A 23,465-nucleotide genomic window follows, 5' to 3' on the forward strand; every position below is an offset into this window, starting at 1 on the left:
CCGCGCCTTCACCTGTCTCTGCCGTGCACAGCTCGCCGATAGGATCAGCGAAAAGACCTGTCGCGTTGCGAAATTCCCTCGACGTGTACCACGAGCGTATTTTTTTTCTCTCTCTCTCCCTCTCTCTCTCTCTCTCTCTCTCTCTCTCTCTCTCTGTTTTTCTCTCCCTCGGCGGAGCTACCGGCTTCTATAGCCTCTGCCCCGAGCAGAAATTGGCTCGATAAAAAATTCTATTACCTATAATGCGACCTCTCGCGAGATTGGCATCTTTTTCGAAGAAAATTTGGGTCACAGCTCGCGTTACACCTATTCGCGGTATGCAATTTTCGATGTACCTTGAAAATAGGCAGCGACGAGAGGAATGCGAGACTTTGTAGGATCAAAGGAACAGCGGTTTTATGGGATTTTTATGCACCGAGCTCCGATCGGTTTGATAAATTATTCACGCGTTCGATCTAGAGCGTATCTTTACTTCGAATTAAAAAGAAAGAAGCAACAAGGTTGTCTTCATTTGAATAGAAATGGTCCCGATACCTGGAAGCACGTTTAATTGTTCTTTCCGGGAAGTTAAGAATCGTTCAGTTAATTTGTTTTCTCGACGATGTTTATGTAATCTGAAGTCGATAGTTGAATGTTGAATTTTTGTCGGGGGTGGTAGCAATTGTCTGAATCGATTCGATTGACATTCCGTCAACAGTGATGGATAGATGTTTTTTTTTTTTTTAATACAGAAATGAGCAATTTCAAGGATTAGAAAAATAAAAGAGAAATAGGAGGTTGATTAAAGAATGAGATTCCTAAGCGACCCTTGTTTCTTGCTACAGATTCAGACAGTTTTTATTTTGCAAAGAAATCCACAGTCTAGTGACGACCGCGTTGCGAAGGGGAGATTGATGGAGAGCTTGTGAGACCCTTACAGGGAAAAATAGCTTCCCGAGGAATGAATCCGAGGGATTAGCGGCGACGTTGCGTGTACCTACGTGAGAACGGAAAAACGTGTCGTACGAGCTGCTCCACCTCCATCTGCCAGCGGTCCACTCCTTTCGCGGTGGGTTAATGGGCGGAGCCAAGGACGTCGTCTGTTGTCAAACTGTCACGGCGACGTTCGAGCGTCTTTTATTACGATGCATGTTCTTAATTCCTTATTTGTATGCGAGTGCCTCGAGTAAGTGACGTTTTCTTCGAACGGTGGCCTAGCCGAGCAAAAACATGACGAAAAGCGCATTCTTGCATTTCGCGGCCTCGGAGCATTCTCTCCGATACGAACGCTGGAACTGCGCTCCGAAACCAGGACCTCGTAAACAGAAATTCTCTGAGATAATGAAAATTGTTACACGTGTCGTCTCGCAGGCTGCAACGTGCCTGAAGAACACCGTGCTTGAGAACCACGATCTCACAAACAGAAATTTTCTAAAATATCTCCTATGAAAAATTGTCTCACGGGTTCGAATTTTCATCCCCATATTTCCCGAAGGGAAACAGATTCTAATACTTTCTCGTAGCGGTGAAGACGGTACGGGCTGGGTTTCACAGAGGGTAGGGTGTCGGGGCATCGAGAATTTCGGAGCGCAACAAAACGTTCCAGGGCTGCACTCGCGTTCCAGATGTCACCGAGCCCTGAACCCTCGATTCCCGTCGAATCTCGCGGTCGATAGAGGAGGCCCGTGGTCTCGAGGATGGGCGAAACTGCGCGCTCCATGCATAGAAGCAAACCGGGAGCGTGGCCTCTGGGTTTCTTGTCGAGCTATACCCCCGACGGAGTCTGTGTCGGGAGTAGTGGCGGCTAGGTGCGCGCACGACGAACGAAAAGGGACCTCGGACAGGTAGAGAGAACACCTCCGCGAACGCCGTTGCCCCGAGGGCGTCGGGCATCGGTGGGCGTGGCTCGGCACCGGCACGGCCCCATCGTCCACCATAATGGCCTCCGCGCAGCCAACAGGCTCGCTTGACGTCAGCAAGGCGCGGTGAGGGGAGGGGGTCCGAGCCAATAGCGGTCGGCGGTAACGGGCGATCGGGGCGTGTCCTTGAGTGGCGCCACCGCGGCGACTTTCGGAAACGGTGCACCGGGCTCCGGGGAGAGGCTCCGGCTTCATTATGTATCATTATACCGGTCCGCGCCGCGCGGTGTGCACTGCAGTTACTGGGCCAGGCGCGCGTGTGTGCTTTTCTCTCTTCTTCGTCGTGGTCGTCGTCGTCGTCGTCGTCGTCGTTGTCTTCTTCTTCTTCTCTTCTTCTTCTTCTTCCTCTTCTTCCTCCCTACTCGGATCCGTGGCGCGCGGCATCGTCGCGGCCGTCGTCGTTTCTCTCGTCGACACCACGTCCGGGCGACGCGCGAGGATGCTCCACGGCGAGTAATCACCGCGACCCGCGTGGAAAACGCATTTGCTGGCTGGTCGAGCGAGAGCGTGTGTGCGCGCGCGCGCACGCCAGTGTCATCATCATCATCGTCGTCGTCGGCGACGTATACAATTAAATCAGGAGAGCGGAGGAGCTGTGTCGCGCGAGTGTGCTGTCACGGGAGAGCAGCGGGGTCGGCAGATTACCGGTTCCCGTCGGAGAAGCTGGACCGACGACCCGTTTCCATCCGGGACCCGACGTCCTTCGGTTTCCGGTCGACCCGTGACCGCGGGGTTGATTTTTCGGTCAGTGCCGCGATCGGAAACGGTAGTAGTGGTGATCCAAAGATCCTCGGCGTACCGCGCGCGCGACGCGACGCGACGCGACGTGACGCGACGTTCTACCATCGTCGAGGCCGTCGCGCAGTGAAACGATCCAGGATGAACTCGTTGTCGTAACTAAATCTGGTATATCGAGTAGAGTGGCGACCGAACCTAGATCCACAGCCGTGTGCGTGTTTCACTCTGGATCATCGCGGGTGAAAGAAAGTGTATTTGTGAAGACACCCGACCAAACTCGAACTCGCTCCATCGGGTACAGTGGATAACACAAGGTGACTGTTTGCTCGGTGACAATAATCTCACAAGCATCGTGATACAGTGACGCGAGTGTGGACAGTAAACACCGTCTGGGAAGAGAGTCGGTCGTTGTTCGATGCATCGAACCGCCGCAGGATCATCGAGGTCCCCGAGGTGGTAGGCGATCCGCTCCAAAGTGGTGGTCGACTTTGGTAACCCATAGAGGCCCCAAGATTCGTGCGCCGTACGGTGTCCGCTTGTCGGCGGCGGCGACGACGTCGTCGGCGAGTTTGTCCGCTCGAACTGTGGGCTGTGGCGGCGGCATCGACGTCGCGACTAAGGTGGAGCGTCCGGGCAGCACGACGACGCTCAACTTCACGGACCTGGGGAGCCCATTCGGGGCGGGCGACCCCTGTCCGTCTAGTACCCCGACCCCGAACAGCATGTCGGGAGGCGGTGGACCATCCGCTGGCGGTGGTAACGGCGGTGGAGGCGGCGCTGGCGCCGGCGGCGGCGGCTCCGACATGGAGCAGCATCTTCATCACACCGGGCTCGGTTCGGTGACACCTGGACCACCCGGTGGCAATGGCGGGGACAGCACCGCGTCCAGCACCCCTGTATCCCAGAGCGGCAAGTCCGCGTTCATCGAGCTACAGCACAACAACCTGTACAATCCGGCGAGTTTGCGTGGCGGTTACCCCGGTGGACACAATGTGCCCGGTGCCCATCAGTTCTCGCATCAGGTCGGCGCGCTCGGACACCAAACGTCCGGACCCGGCAGCGGGAACCAGCAACACGCAGAGGCAGGATTCCCCAGTCCTAGGTCCGCGCTAGCCGGATATCCGTTCGCGCCCATGCACCAGCACAACGCCTACGGATATCACCTGGGATCGTACGCGCCCCAATGCCCCTCGCCGCCCAAGGACGGTGAGTACCCCAACTGTATGTATTCGCAGCCTTTTTTATTCCTACTTTTATAATAGACGATAGTTAACCCAGATCGGCCGTCCTTGTTCCCTGGAAACCGCTGGATCACCGCTTCCGTTACCGCCGCGCCGATTTCGTAACGAACCTCCTCGTTCGGCGGACTTTGACGCGCGTGTCGGACCAGGAGTTGGCACAGAGCTAGAGTCCCTCCGAAACTTCAGGCCCTTAATGTCCCTTCGTTGGCGTCCTTCGTCCCTCGTTTCATTATCAGTCGATGCCCGGTACTTCTGACTTTTTCACCAGTAAAAAAAAAATGCGAATGCTTTTTCCTTCATGGCTGTGCTCGAACACCGTCCTTTAATGTTTCGGACCAAGCGCACACGATCCTCCAAATGTGCTCCAAAATGATCCAAAGCGATCGCTGCCAACTCCTATTCCCGACGACAGCATGAATCGATAGGTTGAACACGTACGGTACGGATGTTTCACGCGCGAACGGAGGCTGTGTTCGAGCGATTTCACGGGACCTGGACCCGTTGAAGAGCACACGGGCCAGATTAGCGTGCCGTTCTCCGACGGGTCTTCCACCCTCGAAACGATGGACACACAGACGTATCTTTTGGACGTGTTTTGTTCGGAATGCCTTGTACGCGTGTTTTTAGACGGCGGATTTGCGGCTATTCACCGTGCGCTCTTCGGGTATAAGTTAGAAATAAGTGTAGCGAGTAGGGCGCGCCGTCGTGCCAGCCCTTAGTATACTCAGCGTGTGGTGAATCCTTGAGAGTACTTTGAAAATTGTGAAGTTGATTTGTCTGTCGTCCAGTCGCAATTTTTAGTTGTGTTTGTTCCTCTTTGATTTTGTGATAGAAACCTTTTTGTGTTAATGGGATAGATAGCTCGTCTTTGTGGAAGTTTCCTGAATTTTCTGCAATTCGCCAATAGAAATTGTTAGCAGCTGGATTGTCGATGTTACGAAGTAGGGTATCGAAAATGTTGATAATCAGTGGAGATTAGCAGTCGACTTGCTGGAAAAGAGTGCAGCTCGATTTACTCCGGTTGTCGATTATAGCGGTTTAATCTGTTTTCACGATCTCGCCAAAGCGGTGAAATCAGATGGCAGAAGGTTTAATGTGGGCTTCAAAAGACACACACTGTCTATACATATATAACAAAGAAATTATTTATACAGAAAATGTCCATAGTGTCGTTTTGCTTCAAAATATTAGTCTTTCAATGGACGTGCAGCCGAACTACTCTGAACACGCTTGCACCGCTGTGCACTTGGACTTCGGTGTCAAAAGTTAATGTGTTTTAAAATTATACGCGAAGGATGAATTATAACGTAGTTCAAAACACGTACTAAACATTATTTATTAGTTTCTTGTGTTGCTTCATCTTTTGTAACGTAATACATATCGTCTCCGCTTCAGTGAACGATAACAATTCCAAAGATCAGACATCGATTTACGTCTTTTACGCTAAAAGTATCAAGTTTACTGATCGAGCAACGGAAAATTTAATAATCCTCAATAGGTACTATCAACATTTCAGTTCAATAAATAGCCAAGAATTCCGTACCTTAAACCTGCTCCAAACTCGGGCACACTTAACGGTGTTAAGTCCAAACATCGATTCGCGTTCTAAAAGTAAGAAATTCGCTGATCGAGTGATCGAGAAATTGACCGGTAGCAAGTGCTAATAATCATCATCAAAGCCGACACCTTTGATTAATAAATAACAAAGAATTCTGCACCATAAGCCTGCTCGAATTGAACGCGCATATTGCACGGTGCCGACATTTCAGCGAATGTATTGTATAAGTTCCAAGGAATTGGGACACTCTCTTCGCTAAAAGTGATCGAGATTAGTGATCGAGTGACGTAAAATTAAACGGTAACAAGTGCCAAAATCCCAACAGTGTCGATAATCTCCGGTGACTGCATCAATTCCAGTATTAAAACCTCAACAGTGCTAATAATCTTCAATTCAGTGACCGAACCAATTCTAAAAACTGTAGGCATCGATCTCAAGTTTCTTTCGTCAAAAGTATCAAGCTCGGAAAGTAACAGAAAAATGGGCCTGTAGCCAAAATGAAGATCATTCTCTTCAGGGCCAGGTTCGCTCAAATTCAGTGCTAATAGTAAACACTTCAGTGACTGACCGTACCGATTCTACAATGTTTCGACACCGATTTGCACGTCCCAGCTTGGTAGTCTAGTTAGCAAGAACGGCACGGTAGTGGGTGCCATTGCCAAGCTGTCCACTAAAATCGCATCAGTGGCAACAGTTTCAGTGACTGTATCAATTCTTCAAAGTTCAGACATCGACAATGACCCGTTATCGGGTGTCAAAATGCAGATGGCCTTTCTCGGACGTAATACGTCCACAGCGATCCCAACAATGCAAATAATTCCCATCTCTATTGAGTTGGCTCAAGTTGAGTCTTGAGTTGTCTCACTCCTTAGTGAGTCGGTGCCGATTCAACAAGGTTCAAGCTTGAATCCGCGTTTGATTTGCTAAGAGAGCCAGCTCGCGAATGGAAAAACAGAAACGGTCCCGTTATCGGCTGTCAAAATGCAGATGGCCCTTCTCGGACGTAATACGTCCATAGCAATCCCAACAATGCTAATAATTCCCATCTCAATGAGCGAGACTGTGCCAACACAACGAAGTTCAAGCTTGAATCCGAGTTTGATTTTCTGCGAGAACCAAGCTCGCTGATCGAACAACAGAAACGGCATTAAAATGCGGATCGCTCGTCTCAGGTCCAAGACGTCCCGTAGAATCCCATCAATGCTAATAGTACAGTGACTGCGCCAATTCCGCAAGGTCTAAGCGTCCGTCCGCATTTGTTTCGCTGGAAATACGGAGCCCGCTTAATCGAATAACAGAAACGGCCCGGTAGCGGGTGTCAGAATGCAGATCGTTCCTGCGGGGGCCGAAAGCGGGCGAGCGGTCGCCGAGGTGTCCCGTCGGGGCCATTCGTCACAGGCAGGCGCCAAATCGTAGTCGTAAACCTGTATGCTGATTCGGCCGCGGCGAGAAGAAGAGCGCGCGTCCCGAAAAAAGGGAACGAAAACGGAAGAGCTCGGGAATCTAGAGTAGCAGGTAGCGGTGCGGTCGTCGGCCCGCCGCGCGCCGGATGGGCACAATAACGCCGAGCAGAGAGCGGAATAAGATATACGACTAGGAAAGAGAATCCTCTTGGGACCCCGAAAAAGTCCCGCAAAGCGGCTAACGAACGAAACAAAAAGCCTCCGGGGGCTGAATGGGAATAGTCGCGGGCTCCGGCCGGGCTTCGCGCCGCGTTCTCGAGGAGAGGCGCTTCTGGATATATTCAGAGACCGTCCAGATACGCAACTGTTCTTTTCTCTCAGCCGCCTTCTCCTCCTCCTCCTCATCCTTCTCCTCCTCTTCTTCTTCTTCTTCATCGTCGTCGTCGTCGTCGTCGTCCTCTTCCTCCTTTTTCGCCACGCTGTCGCCCATCTGGAATCGCATTAGCACGACTCGATCGCGACTTTTCTGCCGAGCGCGTGAAATCGCCAGTCAGCTAATTGCGTTTCTCGTTAACGGTCACCTTCTGTTTTGTGTCGCCGGCTTCCTGGTCGATGTGGATTATCGATCGACTAACCGTGACCATCCGATTGATCGGGAATGTTTGTACACGAAGAATCTCGTTCATGCGCCCGCTTCTTCTCCGGGATCCGTCGTGTCCATTCGTCTAGGCTAGGGAACTACTTGTGCTGTTTGATCGGGAACATTCAATAAGAAATGAATTTGTTCTACGAAGGCTTTCGTTTCTGCTTCTTGTTCTCGGCGGAAGGTTGTAGCCCATTGTTGGGCACAGAAAGGCGATTGAAAGAGAAGCTATTTGGACAATGAACAGTGCTCGACCTTCTTGCTCCCACCGCTCGAAAGTGAACGAGGAAATCTAGTTTCTTAACTGGGAGATAAAACTCTGACACGTTGTCTACCTTATTTCATGATTTTTGAAGGTCCATGGCTAAGGAGTTTTTTTTATACAGTATAATCTGATCATTTCGTTTGAGATTATTGTGTGAAACAAGATTTTTAAACTCCCCTTTGGCGCAGCAGAATTATTGAAAATCCTATTAATCTTTTTACTGTGATTCGCATTGTGTGTCTACGTTTGCTCTAAACAACGACGATAGAAAAAACATTCTTCCGGTTTATACAGTTCCGGTTTCCGGTGGATAAAGTGTTAAAGCGTGATTTTAGCTGAGTTGATATTTTTCGGAGTAGTGTGAATATTAATTGTCTAATAGTTTTTGAGTGAAAACTGTTCGATGAAGCCGTCAATTTCGTTGTGGCAAAGGTTCGGCTATCCTCCAGGCGCCATTTTGCAGGCCACAAAGCGTCAAATCGCTTTTGCAGGCCATAAAGCGTGCGCTCATGCGATTTGTGATGAAAAAATTGGCGAGTTCACTGGTTAAACGAATTACCGAGCATCTGCGTGTAAATTTGAACGGTGTATTACCTCGTTAAGCGCGCAGAATGTGAATCAGTCGTCCTTAGCGGGCGTCTCTGGACATTCCGACTATTGTTACATTAATTTTAATTGCATCGCATTCAATTCTGAAATGTTTTCGAACTCGCCTAATCAACGATCCTTTCCCACCGTTCGCGAACGAAATCGCGCTCATTGTTAACTCGAAACGTTTGCACGTGAAACACAACGAAGAACGCGATTAATCGAAAGCGTCGAGTGTAAAGCGTAAAGAACAAGGCTGGGGAAATTATACAGTTCACGAAAATGAATAATAATAAATAGGAGGTCGCAGAACAGAGTGAAACACGGAGAATTAACGTGCGGCCGACATATTTAACTCGCGGTGAAATTGCACGTCGTCGGGGGAGAAGAATGTCCGCGAGAGGGGTTGCGAGCATTAATTAGAAGAGTTCGTTGAAACGGCAATTACATCCGTCGATGTCCAGAGCTAGCGAATGCTCGATTCTTTTCTTCCCTCGGTAGACTTCAATATTGTGCTACTTTCGGGAAATGCCCTCGTCGTTCACGTTCTTGATTTGCAATCTCCATTTTCGAGTTTTGCCTAGTGTCGACGAACATTCATTTACCACCATATCTTGACGCGTAAATCGTCAATATTTTTCTTTCTTCACATTGTTTAACGCTCGTGTCAATAACTAACATTTTTTACGATACTTATCATAATAACACTTTGTTTTAACGCATATTTTTATGCCTCAACTGTAAATTAATCTGTGATCACTAGACTATGGATATATATCTTATAGACAGATTTGAAGAAAGTGCAATGAAATAAAATCCTATTTTTCATGGGAACAGCCTTTGTAGATCAAAAACAAATGAAAATCGTATTAAATTTTCTCGAATTTTATATCATAGAATTTCTTGAAAATTTCCACAAGCCACAATTGCGTAAAGATACGCAGTCTAATGATCTCCCGAGAACATAAAAATCTACAATAATCTTGCTATTTGACAACGAGAACATTATTAAGGGTTTGTACCTTAAAATGGCAGAATAATAAACTTGCAGTTTATAGTACTACTAATTAGTACTACTACTAATTGTTGTGTTTATTTACATTTTCGATACGGAAGAAAAACGAATTATATTTGTTATCTTATAATGTATAGAACCAGCGACACCAATTTAAGGGAGGTTTTAATCACCCGAAAATGTTCAGAATGCTCTTGTGGCAACGTCTATTGTTACCATCATTCTTAAAAATGTTAAAAAGTGCTATGTATATTATTTGATGAAGGTACCGTTTCCCATGTTTAACATACGCTTAAATAATGCAAGAATCGTATCGATGATCTTGATCAAACATTTTCTGCCAGGGGTAGTATTTCTTGATCGCTTCATAACAGTTGCATTCGAAAACCGGACAATTCATATGTAACAACCTATTACAGATAATACACCCAGAGCTAGCGAATTCTCGATTGCCTGTGGAAGAATCCTCGCGGATACGACGAGGATCACGGGATTCGTTCTTGCCACAGTCCCGGAACCCCCATCGCTTCGGTAAATTAATAATAAACGGGCGTTCTTCAATGTTTCCACCTGCGACCCGGCTCTGCGTACAACGTGTGTACATTATGAAAGGCCCGACGACGACGACGTTCCACCCCCGTTCGAGCAGGGTTGAAACCGCAAGCGCGCCGGTTATAGGTAATCTTGGACCTTGTCGAAATTACTAGGAAACGAATAATTCCGGATGAACCGGAAAAAAAGGGTTCATCCCCCAGATACTCTCAGTGAACGTGTGCATCCCCCGCGGAATCATGTAACGATCGTCTCGGTACCGGTAATTTTCTTCTATTTTGTTTGTCGTTTAGTTTCTTCTTCTTCTTCTTCTTCTTCTTCTTCCTCTTCTCCCTTTTTCGTCCGATAAGCTCGCGATTCGAAAAGTTACGAATGCACGAGCATCGGGAAATAATACCGGTGATTGTGATCGTCGAACTGAGCACCCGCGCGCGCGCAAACCAAGAAGGGTTGCGATCGTAATGATCGTGTGTATTTCCTTTTTTTTTTCTTTCCCCGACGCGTTCGAAGAAAGAGGCCGCTCGCTCGCGCACGCTGGCAGATTATAGGTCATTTTCTCTCGTTAGGATAACAATTTCTTCGTGCTCGGTTTTCATAAACCATTAGACGACCGCGCGCGCTCCCGCGCGACAAGTAAGAACGTCCCCGCGAGAAAACCGGATTGCTAGAAAATTTCGCTCGAGGGTCCCGGTGAAACGCCGACATTGTGGCGCAACACCTTCAACACCGATCTCGGGGCTGTCTTCCGAATAATCGAAACGTGATTGTCCTCGGTGATCGATGCCGATACCGGCGACGATTCGCTCAGATTCGTTGGTAAACGAGTTCTCGAGACGTTGCTCGCTTTTCTTCGCTCGCTGTACATCAATTTGGAAAAGTGGGAACGGAGACCATTGAACCAACAGTTTTATTAGTCATATTTGTACGTTGGAAATTGCTATGTATAGAACATTCTAGGATAACGGTATGCACGTGGAATCAACAAATCGTATCTCATTTATAACTTTACATTTTAACGAGACATATCTTTCAACAGTAGCAGTGAGCAATTCAGTATTATACAGTATTTTGAGACAGAAAATGGGCTCACCTCCTAGTCTGGGGAGGGGAACGCACGAGGGCTAAGTGACAGGGGTAGTTATTTTGAAACATGCGAAATGCTCGTATTTATTTCGATCGTGTCAGTTTTCAGTTATTCGTGAGCTATTCTCTTATAATTCTACTTTACGCTCCAATAGGTGTTATCTGCCACTTGAAGTACATGTTCAAAAATCAATGCAGTTTCTGCTAAACTGTCAAACTCGAATGTTTCTTCGAAAAAAATTTTTTTTAAATTCTTCCAAATTTATTCAAAATACATCCGGTATAACCTTTTAACGCTCACACTGTTGCGAAGAATTTTCCTAAAGAGAATATTAACACTTGAACGGTGCTTATAAGACATCACTAAAAATTGCTGTATCATTATTCCAAATATTTTATACATTATTAAATTTGTTTGTATTTAATAAATTACTAACGATTTCGGTATTGTTCGAGTAAGTTGCACCATTTTCGTATGTATAACATGAAAAAAAATGTATAGAAGGGCAATGTTCTAGGTCAGAAGAAATGTTTCACTTTGGAGTTAAAATGGCTTCGAGTGCAAAGGGTTAACTTTTGTTTGCGCACGGCACCAGAACAATGAATTATTGTTTATCGACGGGAGCCGCGAGTGCATCAGTGTTTAACCTCGCGAGAACAAACGAGGACGATATCGGGCACGAGATTCGTTTGGTAGCGCGGTTAATTCGTGTTTATCGTGTTTCGATTGTACTCTGTATCGTTAATAATTAATTATTACACGGAGACTCGTTTGCTCGCGCGACACAAGATTCTGACAAACGTCAGATCAGTACAGCGTGTTCTGTGTACAACGTTGCGCCGTTCCATGGTGTCGGCATACACGCTGATGGCGGCGATTGGATTAATTAAATAATAAATATCGTTTTGGAATCACGATCGGGCTAATTACCAAGGAGCACGCTATTGTTTGTACATCCACTGCGGGGCATCGGCAGCCGACGCTCGGTTGTTCGTGACTGTTCGATCTGCCCGAAAGACGTTCTTCAAATTCGTCATGTTCGGATTGTTTTCCAGACATGCAAATTGACAAAGAACGTGTTAAAAATCTCATCAAGAATTGCGACCTGTTATTCGAGGCTTTTAACGTTGATTTAATTTTGCGAGCACCGTCGGAAAATATGTGGACGATTTTATTTGGCGAACTGTGATTACAAAGAATAAATACAACAAATTATTTTCAATGAATACAATATTTTTTTATTTTTCATTATTTTATTATTTCAACTGATCGAAATGTTGTTTTCCCAACTTGGGAAAATGATCCGAACGTCCACTTAATATTACAAGAGGTATAAAACAATAGCTTTGTATATTCTAATTCATTGAAAAGAGAAAACGCAACAATGCATTTTTGTAAACCTTAATCAATATGTACAAACATCTTACTTAATGAATTCCAGCTGGTCCGAACGTTATTTTTTCATCTCGGCGACACAGTTTTATTGTTAACTCAATATTGCCTGGCTAAGAACAATTCTCTAATTTTCCCAAACGATATAAACGTGCACAAGTTGTTTCGTTTTTATGCAATGGTATTTTTACACTTCTACATCATCAAAGATCACACCCTGCACCCTAGCAGTGACAGTCGCCAATGAAAGAGTCTTTCTCTCGAAAACAAAGTCTAACTATCGCCTACCGAACTCGTTTCAAAACGCGTACACCTAATTCATGCGTGAATCAAAATGCAGTAAAGGGGCTGGCGTTCAAGTATGGCGCGGTTGTTCCGCGATGGAGTTCTTCGGGTTCCCGCGAAGGCAAACGTGGGGCGGAAAAACAAGAGCTAGTTGAATGGTTTATCGTCGATGATCGAAGCTAGGACCGGTGCCTCGGTGCACTTTGCGTGACGGGTTCGGGCCGGGCCGGGCCGGGCCGGGCCGAGCCGAGCCGCCGTTCGAACCCTACTTTTCTCATTGTCAGCTGGGGGACGAACGAATTCCCAGGATCCGGTTGAGTGGCAGCCGCACGATATCTGCGGATGTATCTACGCAGGAGAAAACACGACTTCCGTGTAAATCCTCGTAGCCAGCGAGACCCCGGAGTCCGTCATCGTCGCCGCCATCATCCGAGAGGTCCAGCCCTCTACCGTCGAAGCCACTCTCTGCCGGGCCGGTGTTCCTAATCCTTGTGAAAACAACCGTTTAATACCTAATCCATCACCCTGACCTGGCCTCCGGGGAACCGGGGCCCCGCATTGTCTTTGAACCGTTCCGGATTAATTTGGCCGCTGGTTAGCTGGCAGGTCGGTGACTAATGTAGAACTCGGTAGAAGTGCAAGGCACCCTCGCTAATTGGATTCTGGTTCAGAGGTTTGCCGGATGAATCCTTGCGGACGGTTACCCGAGCCGGCGACGGGACAACGAGGATTCAGTTTGAACCCGACGATGTTAATGGCTGGTTCATTTGTCCTGGACCGTCAGATGGATAGTGGGTCACAAGCAGGGTGGTTGCTGCGACCAACAAGGTTCATCATCAGCAACCTGTTTTTTATTCGACACCTCCGGTGCCGAGCATTGACCGGTATTTATCCAGAAGACGATTCAGACGTGGCACTGGTTCATAATTTCAGTGATGACAGTTCATAGTTTTCATGGTGTTCATAGTCTGTGTGCCCTTTGGTCTCGACTCTAACTCCATAGCCCGGAAGTTTCATCGCCTCTAGACATTTTATCCTGAGAAGAAAGGGAAGATGGAGAACATATTCATTCGTACGATACTGACATTTTTAGCTTGAACAAAAACTGGTTGAGTTATGTCAAAATTATTCTGAGTTGTGGTGTCATCATTTTTAATGGGGTCTCTGTTCGAGAGTTAAAATGTGCATTTGCTGCGGAGATGAGTTTGCTCCTTATGGGAGTGGATTATTAACAGAACAGTGAATAGAATGGATGGACAAATTGTTCAGCCGGGGAGTCATAATTCATAAGCATTGTTTATCTTTCTTCCTGGAAGTACAGTAACGCCTCGACAAGGTTATCCGACAAGTGATATCCACATTTCTAATGATAAACTTTTGCATCTTCCTTGCTGAAACTGCAGTAATACCTCGGTACTAGATCACAGTTGTTCCATTCTATTTTTTTTCACGAATTTCGGAAAAACTCTAGAAGCAGCGTTCTCCAAAATGAACTAATATCCATATGCCAACGGCGATGCAGTCTCTCTCAATCATCCTGGTACCGAAGTACAACCTTGGACAGCTTCCGAGGATTATCATGGAAGCATAACTAGATCTACTCTAACCTTCACATAAGCCATTTTACATGTTTTTCTACCGACTTTTTTTGAGATCAACGTTAATCTTGTTGGACTCGATAATTTTAACTGACTGCTGGAAAACTGGAATTTGGAACGTTTACGACTCAGGGTCAGAATGACCCTAACTCCCGCTGTCCGAGGGGTTAAGCAACTAACTGAAAGTTTCTCCGGGGTCCGTATTTGCACATCGGAGCGGCGGTTCAGCGCGTTCGGCGATGTAGGTCATAAAATTGCTACTTCTAGGACCGATTATTCCCGGGAAGCAATTGAATCGGCTCGGAACACGGCTAACTCGGAGGACAGACCTCGGTCGGCTAGAAAAAGGAGCCGGGAACGCACCGGCGTTCACAAATGACCCGTGTGAATTACGGTAAAGTAGTAGTTTCACGCGGCGGAGCAGTTTTCAGCGGCTGCTTTGCATACTGTTGCAGCGCTAACGACTATAACCTTTCGCGTCGGTGAAAAAATGTATCGTAAAACGCGCGGCGCGGCTTCCATCGGCGATTTTTTCCTCGCCGGTTTCTACACTTCTCTCTCTCTCTCTCTCTCTCTCTCTCTCTCTTTCTCTCTCCCTCCCTCTTTCTCTCTCCCTCTGTCGCCGTTCGTTGCATCAGAGCCAGTGATTAGCCGAGTTGGTCTTCGTGATCGATGCGAGCGGTAAATATATTGTGATCCGCGATAAGATGCCAATTCCCGTCGATCCAACGCGACGTAATTCGACGTCGTTGCTTCTGATTTGCCCGCCAGCTTTACAACTATGTTTCCTTAATTAGCAGTTGCCCGCGAGCAGTTGCTCTTACGATACGTGACCAATCAAAGAAAGAAAATTCGTACTTCTGTTTCGTGGGCGGCGTTAAAATATCATAGTAATTTTCTCGCTTCACAGTGCTCGAAGTGTTTCGTACGATACCACGGTTTCGCATCACGGTCTTCGAACCACGATAAACAGGTAGCCGTGCACACTGGACATTTATCGCGTCCGGTCGACGGGAAACATGGTCGCGCGACAAAATGTTGGAACAATACTTGCCTAATCGTCGAAGCTAATGTATTCGACGATACCGGTGCCTGCAAACGGGGGACATTGTTCCATTGACTGTCCCGCAAACCCGTCGCGAGCGATGAGCTTCTGGTTTCCGCGGGGAACTATACTTGGCGACCACGGAACCCTTAACCTTATTGCTGTGCTAGAACATTTTTATTTATATTTTTGTTCCTCTTCTCCGCACTCTTAATTTGACTGAACCGACTGTTGACTATTAGCTCAATGTTTGAGCTTTGAACATGGATCTCCCGTTTTAAGTCTATTGAATTTTTAATACTCCCGGTTCATTGTGTGCCGTTCTATATTTTTAGTGGAGTTTCGATGATATTCAATTTCAAGCTTGTCAAGTTTTGAACGTGGTACATGGAAGCTTATTTCTATTTTCTACAACCTTATTTGAATCACGAAGTGGCTGATGGTAATTTTCAACCCTTAAATCTAAATCCGCAGCATACAACCTCAAAAGTTCATAACATTTTGATCCCAGGAGATTATTTCTTTTACCTAGAGATTATTTCAAACTAACTGATGTTATATTTTAATATACTTTTTAAAATTAATCGTTTAATAAATAATTTACCCTAATTATTGAGATTAAATTTCAGCCCCTAAATATAGTTTAACTATAAACCCATCAAATTGTTAACTCTTCTGTTTCAAAAAAACATATTCCTCATATTTACACCTTTATTTATATTTTCTGGTGTTATTTTCTGGGGAATTCTGTATAGCATCGAAAGTGTCTGGTGCAAATCGACTAAATCTACTGATACCTACATCTCTAAATCCTCGACGTTTTAATTCAAATTTTCTTAAGCCATTTTTTAGCAGATGCTCGATATCGACTCTTAACTACGATAAATCAGATGCCCACTGCCAAGATCCAGCTGCTTAGATCTCCATTATCGATCCTATTAAGTTCTGAATCTTCTAGATTCCCCGGAAATTGATTCCCATCTTTGAACCCTTTAGCGAACCTATTCGACGTCGATGTTTAATGGGTCTTCCGTAGGACTGACGGGAAAGTATTTATAACGTTAATTCCCGGGCCTTAAATCATGATCCTCGGTGTCATTTTGCGATCGATCTTGGCGACTCGTTGATCCACGGGTCAGCAGTCCACGCCCCGGGGCGCTGGTGACACGGGTCGCAATAAATCATGAGAATCATAACGTGTACGCACGTATGCATGTCCGGTCAGCTCACCATAATTTACGTTAATTAATAGTCACGCTTATTATCACGCAGGGAAAGGTACCGCGGACAGAGGCAGCCCGGTGTTACGTTACGCGGATAATTCCGAGTTTCGTCGTCGACATCTCACTCGTCTCGTGCCTCTCGTCTCTCCCCCTCCCCCTCTCTCTCTCACTCTCTCTCTCCTCTCTCTTGTCCTCTCTCCCTCTATCCTATCCGTCCGTCACATCGCCGAGCCCCCATGTCGATTTATGGTGAATTTTCTCGCGTTTCCTTGAAAATAACAACGGTCGACCGACGGGAAAATGACAAGGCAGCATGTTTGGATTTCTAAATGACTGTGTTACGTTCAAGGATTCACACCGCGGCGCATTACGCTACATTGTAATTAGGGTATAAACATAATGGCGCGATCGCAACCGACGATAGCGTCGCCGGCTGGCACGATGGCGTCCATTTAGCCGGCGCGTAATTATTTCAAGATTAATTTATAACAATTCTCCTTTCTTTCCTTCTTTTTTTCTTTTTGTCCCGAATTAATTACGTTATAGTTAGCGCTCCGATATATTGTTCACCGCGATACCGATCGCGGAGATTAATGATCGTTTAGCACCTCGGGATGGCTACCGAATTCTCACCATTTGCTAGGCGGTGCTTCATCATCGCTTGATTCGATTAGGCGCACAATAGAAAGTCGGATAACATTCATGAAATTCATATTTGTTTGAGAAATTGCTGGCGCTACTTTAATCTACGAAATCGTTACCTTCATTGTATACAATCTGTTAGAATGCAGGCTTTACCATTTTGATTGGCAGAATTTCTCAGTTCATTTTTCATGCTCTTTCGGCTCGCTTGAATTTATAAAATTTTATTCAATGACAACATTAGGCTTTCACGCCGTTTTATAATGAGGAAGGATCATTGATAAACGTTGATTTAAGGGTGAGAAACTAGCCCATCGATTGTCCCGCAGGCGTTTTGTCGGGCATACCGCGATTAAAATATATTTTCATTCGAATTTTAATGTTGAAAACATTTCGAATATTTCCGTGCGGTCTAACCTGGTAATTATATTTCGTTTTCGTTTGCTCCGTCGGATGATCGGGCAGGTTTCAGTTGGATTTCTCTTTAGTTCGTACGCCAGCAGTGACGAGGACTCTGAAAGTTGATGTTAGGGTGGTGCATGTTCGCAGACCTCTCGCCGTTGGGCGACAAGGGCGGCAGCCTCGTCGACGAGCTCGGCGGCGGTGGCGGTGGCTCCTTGAGGAACGGCAAAGGCAAGAAGATGAGGAAACCACGGACGATCTACAGCAGCCTGCAGTTGCAACAGCTCAACAGGCGGTTCCAGAGGACGCAGTACCTGGCGCTACCGGAGAGAGCGGAGCTGGCGGCGAGCCTTGGACTGACGCAGACGCAGGTAAGCGTCTTTTTCAATCCCATACCGAATGCATCGACGTCGATAGATCCGACAGACGTAATCCTATTGATCTGACGTGCGGATACAATGAGCGCAATATTTTCATACCGGTGCCGAAGGAACGCCAGGCAGGGTAAACAACTCGGAAAACCGACGGCAAATAGCCGCCTGTCTCTTCACGTCTCTCAGAGTTACATGTTTTACGAATCCTGCGAGCAATTAATTTTCAATTATGATGCAGCAGCCTCATAGTTGGAAGACGATGCACACGTTGTCTATCTTTAGAGTCGTCTGTTGTATCACATTTCGTACAGTTTTCAGAGGAAAATTATGATAAGTGATTCCAAACTGATGGGACAACAAAGAGGTTCCTTTCAATTGATATAAAAGGAAATGAGTTGAAAATTCAGAGAATAATGTTTTCATTATCCCCTTCGACAAAATTGGGGGTGCTAAATAAGGATGATATACGTAGTCTGTCTGTTAGCCAATGTTTCTGCTTTTTGCACATAATTTTCAGTGGCAACTTAGACACAAATAAAGGTTCGTGAAGAAGAAACGTCATTTTGAATGTTAGGCGAAATTCTTTGCTCTATGCTCACCCCTTAACGCGGACTAAAGGTGGCAGTAGAACCCTTAACGAAGTGCTAAACAATATATTGTTTATTAGGTTGTACCACCACTATTCAATACAAACGGTAGTCAAGTTACCATTTTATCACAGAACGGATTTTAGTTTTCGGTAAAATTGAACGACAGGGACGAGACAACCCTTAACGCGGCATGAATAAATTTTCTGAGCTCTGGTACCATCTTATCAACTCTATAAAATTCTATCACAGTTCAGAGATACACGAGTTGTCATTTTACCTCAGAATTCATCTCGGTTTTCTTAGGAACTTAGAACTTTCTCAGTACAAAAACCTTTAAGTACAAAGCGGTCTTCCTTGCTTTTGTGGAGTCTTGTCAAGCTATATACTAACTACTGAACTCAGAGGATCACTTAGAATCCTCCACAATTTTCTGAAAATCCAAAAAGGGGGTGGTTCAACCCTCAAAATAGTATGAAACCATGTCCCCAGATTTTATTATTCAACCTAATATGATCGCATCAACAGTCCAAAGGTACTAAAGTTGTCATATTACCTCCGAATTCATTTTACATTTCTGAAAAATTGAAAGTAAGGGGTTGCTGCAACCCTTAAGTTCTCTAACAGCAGCACAAAATGATTTTACTTGCTTCGCAAAAATACTGGAAGCGCCGTTTAACCCCAGAATGATCCACAACTTTCTAAAAATCCTAAAGGGTGTGGTTCAACCCCCAAAGCAGTATAATCATCCCCTAAGAATCTAACCCACAAACTTCAACTTTATGATTACAAATCGACAGAAACGGAGCGTTTCCTTGTGACTGACTTAGACACTCGCCTAACTCGCCTTCCTGGCCGATCGTCGGCGCAATGTTGGCGAAATTTCGCATTGTCTCGCATCACCCCCTTGCGATTCCATGGTGTCCCGTTTCACGGGCGAGTTGGTTGTAACAGGAGCTCCAGTGGACGGCATCTGTCAGCATTATCGGCACAAATGACTTTACTAAATCACCGATCCGCCACGCCCTGGACATCGGAGATAGGGTTGCGACAGTGTCCAGCGCCATAGGGAACGTTAACGAGACGATCATAAATATTCGCGTCGGAGCTTTTCAGGTTTCCGCGCGCGCGCACGCGCGGGCATCGACAGGCTTTCCGCTAATTATCCGGGAGGTTGGTTTCCAATTAACGATTTATTAGAACGCGCGGAAGGGGTGAGCCCTGGTCAGAAGCTAATTGGGGTTGGCCTTCTCGGAGCCATGAATTTCTCGCGGATAGTCCCACGGTTTCCAATTAACGATTTATAAGACTGTAATCGTGGCTCGAGACTAATTGGAGCGAACCTCTCGCGGGTCTCTTCGTATGGCGCCGATTTAGCTCTGGAGACCGGATGATCCGGGCCAATTAAGATGCTTCGTTCAATTATTCGCGGTTGCGAAAACCTGCGATTCTGCTCCCGAAACCGCTCGCTTATGATCCGTCCGAACCTAACAGAAAACCTTCTTGTAGTATTAATTTGATCGTGTTGTGAACCGACTTGGTTCTGTTCAATCTGTGTGCTAATCGTTAGGTACATCTTCATTGGCGATTGTTTCAATCAGATTACAGTTCTAAGGAAAATGAAAATAATCTTTAAACTGTTCTTAATATATCAAACGGTATTAAAATTGCTGTAGTGTTCATTCATTTTCTTTTTACACTTTAATTTGACCAATTGTGCTTTGGTATTTGTAGCCTCACGAAGGCGATGCTTCTGACGATTTTATGGGAGCCATAGATCTGTTTAAATCCTTATGCATTAATTTTCTTTTACATATATTTTTTAATCTAGTTATTCAAGATGACTATGAAGTTGCTCTTTTTATTGAATCTAACAATTTAAGTGCATTATTCAGGAAATATAGTAGGCATATTTATATCTTAAGAATCAAATTAGATCACTGTAGACATTCAATTCTATGTAAACATAAACTAATCCTTGACACACTGACAATGTGTATATCACTGTCGCTGTTTAATTAATTTACATATTCCAGCAAAAAAAATTACAATTCAAAATAAAAGTTTACTTTCAAGTCAAACTGACTAATTAAGGGTTGAACTAACCACCAAAAAATTAGAATCCAGATGCAACCAACTGGATAAATCCTACTAGCAAATACACCAAATTGCAACAAAATCGTGGAGAAAAAGAAAGTTGTATCTAAAATAGAAAATGGTTGAATTTTCACTGGAAGAGCATGCGTGGGTTAGGAGATTTTTAGTTTTGTTGGAGATTTTTATCTGTTCGGAGTTTGGTGTTGGGGGAACGGTGCGCATTGTGGAACACAGTTTCGACGATGGTAATCCAGATACAGTTCTCAAAATCGCCGTCAGGAGTCATTATGGATGGTTATTTTGCAAACAACCTGACGCGTTGCCGCGATTACTCATCAGGCTGCGTCGCGCTCGATTCTCTGTCGACCGGTGGAGGGGTGGAGGAGGGGGGAAGAGAGGGAACATAACTCCCGCGGTGCTCAGGCTAATGAAATTATCCGGTCCGGGACCCCCTGCGACGACATCATCGAGCACGACAGCCAGTTATCCCGTGATTACGCGATACGCAGTTGCGTATCACGGCGTGCGTACCTATGAGAAAACCTTTAGCCTTTTGACGTGCTCGGGATAGGGGTCGCGCGCGCCAGCACCAAATCAATCTTCTCCACCTATATTCTTTCGTTCTTCATTCTTCCTCTCTGGCCATTTCGCAGCGTTTTGTCGGAGCTAATATGTAGCTGGCGAATCGCCGCGCCGCGCCGGGGTAACATCGAATTATTAATTCTCCATTGACGAACGTAAATGCAACTTGGAAATTGCATACAATTTTTTTTTCACGATTTTTCTGTGGATCATTTGGAACTATATTTTAGAGACTATATTTTTCATAACGATATATCTAAAACATTAGATATCTACGGAAATGTTTGAAGCATTTCGAAAGGGTTCATCTTTTATTTGAGATTTTTGTAATATTTTTAACGTCGGTCAGTAATTAAGAAAAGTCCCACACTGTTGATCTTGTATACTATGCTACAGGAAAATAATTTATAATTTTATTTAGCGATAAATTATATCAGAAAAATCGTGCAGAGTATGCTTGTGTATATTTCTAGGAATATAAATTTTATAGGGCTTCAGGACTAGAACTTTTTTGTAATTCGTAATTCCCTAAAAAAAAAAAAGGAGAAAATTTATATCCATTGTATGCCTATATGTTCTTCAATAGCTTCACATTAACAACACCAAAATAGAATTTCATTTCGGTTTAAAGGAAATTAATAACACACATACTTATTAGACTCTGTTCAGAATCTCCATCACGAGTATGACTTGATGTTGTAGGGCAAGGAGTTAAAGCCTTCCCAAGTACTCGAGAAAAACTATTTTGTTTGTTACCGTAAGCGAATAATTGATCATTTCCGAGCGTTTGAAAGATGAATTTTTAGCTAATAAACTATAAAGATCTTTTAAGCCTTCAGATCAGAATTTAAAATTCAATATGGAATGCAATCCTTTAAACTTGTCCGTGAAATCGATAAATTTCCAACTTTTATCACACGCGAAATAACGGAAAATGTCACGTCAAAGCTTTCCAAACTAAAATTTCACGGCGACAAAATATTTAAGAAAGTCCACCTCCACAGGAACAAACGATCCAACAAGCTGAAAAAGCCGGCTGTTGCATAAAATACTTTTAGAGAACCCAGATTTTCGAATAAACACCTCGAAAACCCAGTAGAAAAACTGCCACCCTCTACACAATACAATTTACCTCTTGAATTGTAAGCCGAAGATCTCCAGCGCCAGAGTATGCATCAAGAAGGCAAAAAGAGTACGCGCTAAATAATTCTGGAAAAATCGGTGGGCGCTAGGAGTCGGCTAAAGCTACCAGAGACAGCAAGCTTCTCTAATCCGTAGACGTTGGAGGGTAGTTCCTGCAGGAAGTGGAGAAATCAACTTCCCTAGCCGCGTTGACTTTTTGCCCGGTAGCCGGTGGCCTGGTAGCGCGACTCGCCGCGGCAGTAAAGCTCGCGGCCGTGCGCGTCCCAGCAGGGTGCACCGTGCATAATCTGTAATCGGCCAATCAAGGCGTCCGAGCAAGCGCCTGTGCCTGCACTGTTGGCCCGGCTACCGTCGCATCGGGTTTCTTGTCATCGCCAGCAACATGGCGCCTCGAGCCTTCACTCTCTTCCATCTTCCCTTGGTCTCCTCCTCCCGTGACCACCATCGGCTTCTCTCTCTCTCTCTCTCTCTCTCTCTCTCTCTCTCTCCTTTCCCTCCTTTTCCCACCTTCGCATTATGAAAACGACGAAAGAGGAGAAGAAAAGCAGGAGAGTCGAGAAAGAAAGAAACAAGGAAAGAAAGGTGGAGAGAAGTTGGGAGGGCAGAGAGACCGAAAGGAAACGAGGGAAAGAGAGCGGGGCAGCAAGGATCCGAGGGAAGTGAGGCCACGCATCTCTTTTTCTTCGGGGCTTCAATTTGAGGACGTGGTAGCTTATAGCGTTCGTGCCGCCGCTGTACGCGAACGGCAGAGAGTGAGAAAGAGGGAGAGAGAGAGAGAGAGAGAGAGAGAGAGAGAGAGAGAGAGAAGGAGGATCAGGGCAAGAAAGACAGGGCGTACTTGTACACGCGAACTTCGCACACAGAGCCACGGAGTTTTGCACGTGCAAAGGGGATAGGCACATAGACGCGGGCGGCGGCGGCGGCGGCGGCTGCACATAGGTGCACCGGCGCGGCTGTCTGCGTTCCTGCCACGTACCTTGGGCGTGGTGGTTCCTTTTTCTTCGTCTTCGCCGACGAACGTGGCCCCGATCTCTCCTCATTGGCCCCGGGAATGCCAACGCGTCGAAACGAGATTCGAAAGTCCGCGGAGGGAAGCTGCACACACGCGTC

The 23,465-nt window shown here is 45.8% G+C and overlaps 1 protein-coding gene across 5 annotated transcripts in view; it reads left to right on the forward strand.

The window, feature by feature from the left end:
• Positions 1 to 1,962: 1,962 nt before the first annotated feature.
• Positions 1,963 to 23,465, forward strand: part of Dll (homeotic protein distal-less) — a 135,364-nt gene continuing 113,861 nt past the window's right edge. Inside the window, exons 1-2 of one of the 5 annotated variants that reach the window (XM_076791979.1) lie at positions 1,963 to 3,857; positions 17,702 to 17,943. In XM_076791979.1, coding sequence (XP_076648094.1) covers positions 3,359 to 3,857; positions 17,702 to 17,943 — 741 coding nt within the window. In that variant the 5' untranslated portion in view covers positions 1,963 to 3,358. The remainder of the gene's footprint in view (positions 3,858 to 17,701; positions 17,944 to 23,465) is intronic. The other 4 variants (XM_076791974.1, XM_076791968.1, XM_076791992.1 and 1 more) reach the window with 4 other exon arrangements.

This window comes from Halictus rubicundus, chromosome 1, assembly GCF_050948215.1.
Source record: "Halictus rubicundus isolate RS-2024b chromosome 1, iyHalRubi1_principal, whole genome shotgun sequence".
NCBI lineage: Eukaryota > Metazoa > Arthropoda > Insecta > Hymenoptera > Halictidae > Halictus > Halictus rubicundus.